This window comes from Sinocyclocheilus rhinocerous, unplaced genomic scaffold (genome assembly GCF_001515625.1).
Source record: "Sinocyclocheilus rhinocerous isolate Xijiao unplaced genomic scaffold, SAMN03320098_v1.1 scaffold5, whole genome shotgun sequence".
NCBI lineage: Eukaryota > Metazoa > Chordata > Actinopteri > Cypriniformes > Cyprinidae > Sinocyclocheilus > Sinocyclocheilus rhinocerous.
Window position 1 is genome coordinate 260,728 of NW_015661874.1, and position 9,011 is coordinate 269,738.

The following is a 9,011-nucleotide window of genomic DNA, read 5'->3' on the forward strand; positions in this document are numbered from 1 at the left end:
AAGCAAAATTGGGTTAAAGGGTTAGAATAGAAATTGTGCTTCAGTAATTTTGCGTTAACTGCGTTAAATTATTTTAACGCGTTAAGGATTGTCAAATTAATCGCATGCGTTAACGCGTTAATGATGACAGCCCTAATATATATATATATATATATATATATATATATATATTAGTATCATTGTAGTACTATGGTGTTGGATGCTACCATGGTGTTTTTGAAATACATGAAAACACAAAGTGAAGTCAAATTCAAAAAGTACTAAGGCATTACTTACATTATTTATGTTTTGGACATAATACCAGGGTAATATCACATTTTAGTTGGACACTACCAAAAAAACATGGTACTTTTTACTAGTATACTTTGATACTAGTCTAGTACTTTTTTGTAAGCTTTGTTTGTTGTTTTTGGAATATGTACTATGGTAATACTATTTTTTTTTTCAATAAATACCATGGCTATTCTATGATATTGTTGGATATACACTACCATTTGGGGTCTTTAAAAAAATCAGTACTTTTATTTATTAAGGATGCATTAAATTGATGAAAGTAACAGTAGAGACTTTTACATTGTTACAGAATACTTCATATAAACGCTGTTCTTTTGAACATTCTATTCATCAGAGAATCCTGAGAAAAAGTATCATAGTTTCCACATAACAGCACAACAGTTTTCTACAATGATAATAATAATTGTTTTTTGAGCAGCAAATCAGCATATTAGAATGATTTCTGAAGGATCATGTGACACTGAAGACTGGAGTAATGATGCTGAAAATTCAGCTTTGACTCACAGCAATAGATTACATTTTAAAATATATTAAAATGTAAAACAGTTATTTTAAATTGTAATAATATTTCATAATATTACTGGTTTTTTTTTTGTTAAAATAAATGCAGCTTTTGTGTGAGCCTAAGAGATTTTTTTTTTTAATATTTAAAAAATCTTACCGACCCCTAACCTTTGAGTACCATAAAATTTTTTTGTTAAAATAAATGCACCTTTTGTGTGAGCCTAAGAGATTTTTTTTTTAATATTTAAAAAATCTTAACGACCCCTAACCTTTGAGTACCATAAAAATACTACTGTGTTATAAACATAGTAATTATTCAATACTATAGCATATATCAGAATACCATAGTATTGGCATTTGACAGCATTATTATAGCATGGTACCGCCACCCTAGTGTTTTGTATTCTGAACTCACAGACTCTTATTTTCTTTTGTTCACTCTGCATGGACAGGTTAACGGGCAGTTTCGTCCCTGACCTCATCGTCAGTATGACCCATCAAATGTGGCTGCATTTGCAGTCTGATGAAAGTGTGGGCTCTATTGGCTTTAAGATCAACTATAAAGGTGAGTCTGTTCTCTGCCTCAGCTTCTTCAGAGTGCCCACATAAATCACTCTGCTGGCTCAAAAGCTTTACTGCTGTTTTTCTCCCTCTTCTCGTCTCTCTTGCCTACCTACAGAAATTGACAAGGGAAGTTGTGGGGATCCCGGCATCCCTCTGTACGGACTCCGAGAGGGCGGGGGCTTCTCCAACGGAGACGTGCTGCGCTTCGAATGCCAGTTCGGATTCGAGCTCATTGGCGAACGAATGATTTCCTGTCAGAATAACAATCAATGGTCTGCTAACATCCCCATCTGTATATGTGAGTGCTGCTAGACGCTTCTCTACCATTATTTATGTGCTTCAAAGTCTAAATGTTTTTTTTTTTATCTTTTGAAAAATGAAATTTTTTACAAAACAAAACAAAACATCTGAGCATTTTTTTCCTCTTATTCATTCAATGAAAGTTGAGGGTGATTTATACTGTCAAGCTGCAAAAAATAACCAAAAACGTGCTTCTACGTTTTCTGAACGAGGAATCACATTGCATGAAGAAGAGACTGAAATTCAAGCTGATGGAAACCAGGGTTATTGTAGTTAACTAAAACTAAATCCATAAAAAATATATAATATAGAACTTTAACTGAAATGAAATGGGAAAAAAACCTTCAATTTCAGCTATATATATATATATATATATGTATATATATACAGATACAGACACACACAGAGAGAGATAGATAGATAGATGGATAAATAGACATTTAAAAAAAAATCATATATATATTATAAAAACAACAAATTTACTAAAAGTTTAAAATTGAAATGAAATAAAATATAAAAATGAAAACTACTTCAAAATATTAATAGTGAAACTAAATCCATAAAAAATATATAATATAGAACTTTAACAGAAATGAAATGGGGAAAAAAAACTTCAATTTCAGCTATATATATATATATATATATATGTATATATATACAGATACAGACACACACAGAGAGAGATAGATAGATAGATGGATAAATAGACATTTAAAAAAAAATCATATATATATTATAAAAACAACAAATTTACTAAAAGTTTAAAATTGAAATGAAATAAAATATAAAAATATTAATAGAAACTATAGTAGTATCTCATTGATTGGGCAATTTCCTTTTTCTTTCTCTCAGATCGGAAGCTTTTTAAGTGCTAATGCAATAATATAATAAGAGCAATAAGAGCAAAGGATGAGCATTAAGTGTGTAATTGATGCTTTATGTATTTCATCATACTCATGCTGCCATAGAGAATGATGGGAAATGTTGTCTTATCACACAAGCCTGTTGCTTCATTAACTGGCTACGTGAGTAGTATTTTCTGCTGAGCACGATCACTATTTTTCATTAACGATTTCTAAAATGCATACAAGCCAGAGTATGTGATCGGAGCGGAGCGGTGTGATTTTGAATGGAGCGAGGAGCGGATTTTTTAAAAGTCGGAGCGTCGTGTTTTTCACTCGCTTCACTGCCGCTCCATCACGAGCACAATTCATGCCAACTGCATATTTACCAAGAATTCACATGTTAAACATATTTAGCTATAGCTTGATACAGATGGAGCACTCAAATCAGAAAGAATGTGAAGGTTATGATGACGGCAATGGACATCAGCGGGAAGTTAGTTCTCAAGGACTTTGTTTGTTCCTTCTAGATACTGAATATTTTCGTGTGAAAGCGTGATTTAAACACTTATTCGTTATATATACGTTACAACACTTATTCACACGCAATGCTCTCTCAATAATGCATTCAAACAAATGTAATCTTACAGTGCTACTTCATCTGTATCCGATTTCGAATGAGCAGAAATCTGTAAGAAATGCAGCGATCCGTAGATAAAATAACGAACAAAAACATACTAATTTTCATCCGTCACAAACAAAATTTGCACTGCAAAAAGCAGCAATGATAGCTGTCTTTTAATGCTGACAACCAGCTTGGCATGTGGCAGGAAAAAAGTTTGCACACTAGTGTTACAATAAGCCACTTTGAAACTACTCTCCTAGTATTTTTTTTCTTTTAATGCATGTTATGAACAGAACTTCTGTGATATTTCAAAACATACTGAAATACTTCAACTTAGCCGTAAATTTCCTCAGGGAGCGAAGATGGAGCGGTGTTTGTGATATCAGTGAGCGAGGAGCGGGAAATGGTGAACCCGGAGCGGAATAATGCATTCAAACAAATGTAATCTTACAGTGCTACTTCATCTGTATCCGATTTCGAATGAGCAGAAATCTGTAAGAAATGCAGCGATCCGTAGATAAAATAACGAACAAAAACATACTAATTTTCATCCGTCACAAACAAAATTTGCACTGCAAAAAGCAGCAATGATAGCTATCTTTTAATGCTGACAACCAGCTTGGCATGTGGCAGGAAAAAAAGTTTGCACACTAGTGTTACAATAAGCCCCTTTGAAACTACTCTCCTAGTATTATTTTTTTTCTTTTAATAAATGTTATGAACAGAACTTCTGTGATATTTCAAAACATACTGAAATACTTCAACTTAGCCGTAAATTTCCTCAGGGAGCGAAGATGGAGCGGTGTTTGTGATATCAGTGAGCGAGGAGCGGGAAATGGTGAACCCGGAGCGGAGTGATTATTGAATGGTTGGAGCACGGAGGGGAAATTGTTGCCTTGATACAAGCTAAATTATGCGGTTAACACTCACAATTAAAACTTAATTATGATCAATACCTTTTAAGAGGTGGACGAATCTACCATGTATCATGTTTTTGACACTACCATTATGAATGCCATGGTATTTTTTACATGACTGTTCAAAATCAATCAATCAATTAATCAAACTTTATTTATAAAGCACTTTAAAACAACCCAAGTTGACCAAAGTGCTGGACAGAAGTTTGAGGTAGTTAATAATAATAAAAAAAAAATTCTCTCCAATGCTGCATTTATTTGATCAAAAATACAGTAAAACAACATTGTTGTGAAATATTAAGATTTAAAATGTGTTTTCTATTTGAATATATTTGAAATATAATTTATCCCCATGATCAAAGCTGAATTTTCAGCATCATAACTCCAGTCTTCAGTGTCACATGATTCGACAGAAATCATTCTAATACGCTGATTTACTGCTCAAGAAACGTTATTATCAATTCTGAAAACATTTGAGCTGTTTAATATCTTTGTGGAAACCAGAGATTTTTGATTAATATAAAGTTCAAAAGAACAGCATTTATTTGTAATAGAAATATTTTGTAACATTATAGCTGTCTTTACTGTCACATATGATAAATGTAATGTATCTTTGCTGAAAAAAAGTATTAATTTCTTTAAAAAAAAAAAAACGGTAGTGTACAATTTGTTTTCTGGATATGTACCACTAACAAGTCCATGATATATTATATATCAAAGTTAAAGAAAAGAAAAAAAGAAAATAGCTCAAAGGTAATCCAGAGTTAAATATTGCTAATCATGACATTTTTGCAATTATACTGTAAATACGATCATTCTGACAAAACTTGAAAGCCAGCACAAGTCCTTCTAGAAAGTTCATAAGAGCTTGGGAGTCATAATTACTGTGTGATGTGCATTTAAGTGATCATAACATGGACATGTCGCCAATTGCCATGATGTAATTTTCCTGCCAACTGCGAGTAAGATGAATGGGAAATACTAACGTTTAGCTCTCTTCAGGTACATTAGGCCTTGTGCGTTCAGGAAGTAATTTAAGAGCACAGTTTCTCCATCCATCCTCACAAGCTCATTACGAAGATGAGCGCTGACGACCCTTTGAATCTCTCAGAGTCGGTGAGACACACATCTAAATGAAATGATGTCAATAGGTCGGACTAATTAAAACCGTGTTTTATGTCGGTGTGTGTAAACAAAACAACCGCTGCGCCGTTAAATATGGCTAACAGACTCGAAAGGACAGCTGCGCTCTGCAGGGGCGGTTCTAGACCACAGTAACTGGGGGGGCCAGACAGGGGCCACTTGTGCTTTTAGGGGGCACAATTTTAGAATTCATCTTCAACTACTTTAAGTAGCCTATTATTCATTCAGTCATTTTTCACCATGTCACGTATCGCTGCAATCTAGATGTAATCTATAACAATTTCAACTAAAATGAATGTTTCATCATGTTTCATTTATTTGACAAATAATTTTGTATTGTAGTGTCAGAGGCATCATTTTTGAGGTGGCACGAATAAAGGGGGGGGGGCTCTCATGCTTGTCATACAAAACGCGTGTGTCTCTGGCTCTGTGCCAGCCAGCGAACGCAGATTTGAATTTAGCTGCTGGAGATGTTTTTCTTTTTTTATATGCATAGTTTACAGGACAAACTGCGCATTTCACCCAAAATAGTTTGGTGTGATATGATTCCAAATGTAGGGGGGGCCAAAGACTGCCCCCCCCCTAGAACCGCCCCTGGCGCTCTGGCAGATGATAAGATAACAATTCTCTGAGAGCCCGACAAGCAAACAGCACCAAAGAGCAATACCATTTCAAGAGATTTAAAATTCCCAGTGTGCCCTGCAGTGCAGTTTAATACAATTACTGCTTCCAATACAATACAATAATCCCTCAAGGAAACAGGTGCAGCATTCTTTCTATCTCTGCTGTCACCTGTCAGCGTGTTAGTTATTGCTTAAGGCAAGACACTGCAGGTGAATAGGGTAAACATTTTAATTTACAGATATCACCATACTTATCCCACTTGATTAAGACAATTGTTTTGTGTTGTAAGTTCTGAATTTTTTTTTAATATATGCATATGAGGCATTATCTAATTAAATATGCACTAAGTTGCATACAAATTTCAGAACAGAAATCTTAATATTGGGTAAAGCCAAGTTCTTGTTTTTTGTTGACATATTGGAGTTGAAGGTTTTACAGAGACTCTCTTATTCACTCCATGAATCAGAAAATACTGTCAGTAGCCAAAAAAAAAAAAAAAGTTCTTTGCTTAAAATGTTCTATAAATAAGGCAAACGATATGTGAACAAAACCCTCCCTGAAAACCATCAGAATATAGATAGGAATGAAACTGTAAAGTTTAGTGTAAGTGCTGCTGAAGTGGAGATTTTTATTAAAATAATATGCTATAAATTAGGTGAATAATATATGAACAAACCTCTCTGTAAAATTTATCAGAATATAGATAGGAATAAAACCAGAAAGATTGGTTTAAGTATTCTTTGCTTAAAATGTTCTATAAATCAGGCAAACGATATGTGAACAAAACCCTCCCTGAAAACCATCAGAATATAGATAGGAATGAAACTGTAAAGTTTAGTGTAAGTGCTGCTGAAGTGGAGATTTTTATTAAAATAATATGCTATAAATTAGGTGAATAATATATGAACAAACCTCTCTGTAAAATTTATCAGAATATAGATAGGAATAAAACCAGAAAGATTGGTTTAAGTACCACTAAAACAGATTTCTATCGCGCTGCATGAGAGAGAAAGAAAACTAATATTGCGAAAACAGCTTTCAAAGGTATGTATTGTAAAGGAAATGTATAGGTGCAAAATATATAATACATGTATGTATAAATATAAATATAAATGTTTAGTATTATATACTGTTATAATATTTATTTATTATTATATTTTATTACATTTTCACTTTTTAATTATATATATATATATATATATATATGTATATACAGTATATGTATATATATGTATGTATGTATGTATGCATGTATGTATGTATGTATGTATGTGCCTCTCTTTGGTATATTAGTCCTTCAGTTAGTTTCAAAGGCAACGTCTCTAATTAAAAAAAGTTTTTTTAAGTATACTTTATCTGTTATTAATATTTTGCATTATTTCATATTTGTTTCAATCACCAAATGGAGATTAAATTGAGATTTCTGGCTCATTGCATGGAAAAAAAAAAACATTATGAGAATGATGTGGCTCACAATTGAAATCTACAGACGCAAAGAGATAAAGTGTAATAAAACTAACACTAAAATGTACAGTTTGGATGTTTTCTTTCCACTAGTCTGAAAAAAAGAAATGTTATGAAAGCAAATGAGCCCAAAATCTCTAAATTGGCCAGTGCATGAAAAAAAAACAAACAAAAAAAACAGTGGTTTTGCCTGTAGTGTCTTGCCTTAACTTGCAGCTAAGAGATTTTAGCCAAATCTGATGCCTTTAAAATGAATTTAGATTAGTCTTTGCTGCTTTTGACCTTCATTTCTGGCTCATTGCATGGAAAAAAAAAACATTATGAGAATGATGTGGCTCACAATTGAAATCTACAGACGCAAAGAGATAAAGTGTAATAAAACTAACACTAAAATGTACAGTTTGGATGTTTTCTTTCCACTAGTCTGAAAAAAAGAAATGTTATGAAAGCAAATGAGCCCAAAATCTCTAAATTGGCCAGTGCATGAAAAAAAAACAAACAAAAAAAACAGTGGTTTTGCCTGTAGTGTCTTGCCTTAACTTGCAGCTAAGAGATTTTAGCCAAATCTGATGCCTTTAAAATGAATTTAGATTAGTCTTTGCTGCTTTTGACCTTCATGTATCTGATCAGCATCTCCTCCCTCTCTTAGTTCCCTGTATGTCCAACTTCACGGCTGCCGTGGGAACGGTTCTGTCTCCAGACTATCCGGAAGGTTATGGCAACAACCTCAACTGCGTCTGGCTGATCATGGCCGAACCAGGCAGCCGCATCCATTTGGCCTTCAATGATTTTGACCTGGAGCCTCCCTACGACTTCCTGACTGTTAGGGACGGAGAGCTGGTGGACGCTGTGGTGTTGGGACGCTTCTCTGGGGCAGAAGTGCCGTCGCACCTCACCAGCAACTCCAACATCCTCCAGCTGGAGTTTCAGGCTGACCACTCCATGTCCGGTCGAGGATTCAACATCACATACAGCAGTGAGTGCTTCACTTTGGTTTTCACATAGAGATTAAGATTGTGTTCTGAATAAACAGTAATAATGTGCAATATTTTTACAATTAAAAATAACTGTTTTCTATTTGAATACATTTTAAAATATAATTTATTCTTGTGATGGCAAAGCTGATGTTTCATCATGCTAGCATATTTTGCATGCTATTTGTTTTGTTTTTTTCATTTTAATATTTTCATAAATATTTTTTGAAAATAAGTCACAACATAAATACTTAATATATATATATATATATATATATATATGTATATATGTCGAGGCATTTGTTGCATCCAGTGGGGACATAATTACTGATTATAATGACTTATACTGTCTTTTTACGCGTTGCATTGCGTATTGCGCCACATTAACATAAAACCATGTCTGCATTTGTGATCGGAGAAACGACAAACAACAAGCGCTACTCTCCCAGGAAACAGTCCTCGTCCTTCATAAAATGCGCTGCACACATCTGAATATTTGGGTTGATCTGTTCTGGAACAGTGTTGTAAATACAACTTTACCACTGATTTCTAGTTGTGTCCTCTTTTGGAAGGCCAAACAAAGGAGTTTCACTTTCATAACGAAACACACAGCGTCTTCAAGACATGGCGGCGGCGGCAGCAACAATACTACAGCGAGAATCAAAGTTACGCCTTCTTTCTTTGTGTGAACTTTTGGGCGGCGTTATGCAAATCTTCCCACATCGTGACGTAGACATGTGGGGGCGTGTTAGAACGAGCC

The 9,011-nt window shown here is 34.0% G+C and overlaps 1 protein-coding gene across 1 annotated transcript in view; it reads left to right on the forward strand.

Annotated features, from left to right (window-relative positions):
* Positions 1-9,011, forward strand: part of LOC107726638 (CUB and sushi domain-containing protein 3-like) — a 274,484-nt gene that overhangs the window by 96,019 nt on the left and 169,454 nt on the right. Inside the window, exons 12-14 of the mRNA XM_016536300.1 lie at positions 1,251-1,363; positions 1,478-1,660; positions 7,927-8,253. Coding sequence (XP_016391786.1) covers positions 1,251-1,363; positions 1,478-1,660; positions 7,927-8,253 — 623 coding nt within the window. The remainder of the gene's footprint in view (positions 1-1,250; positions 1,364-1,477; positions 1,661-7,926; positions 8,254-9,011) is intronic.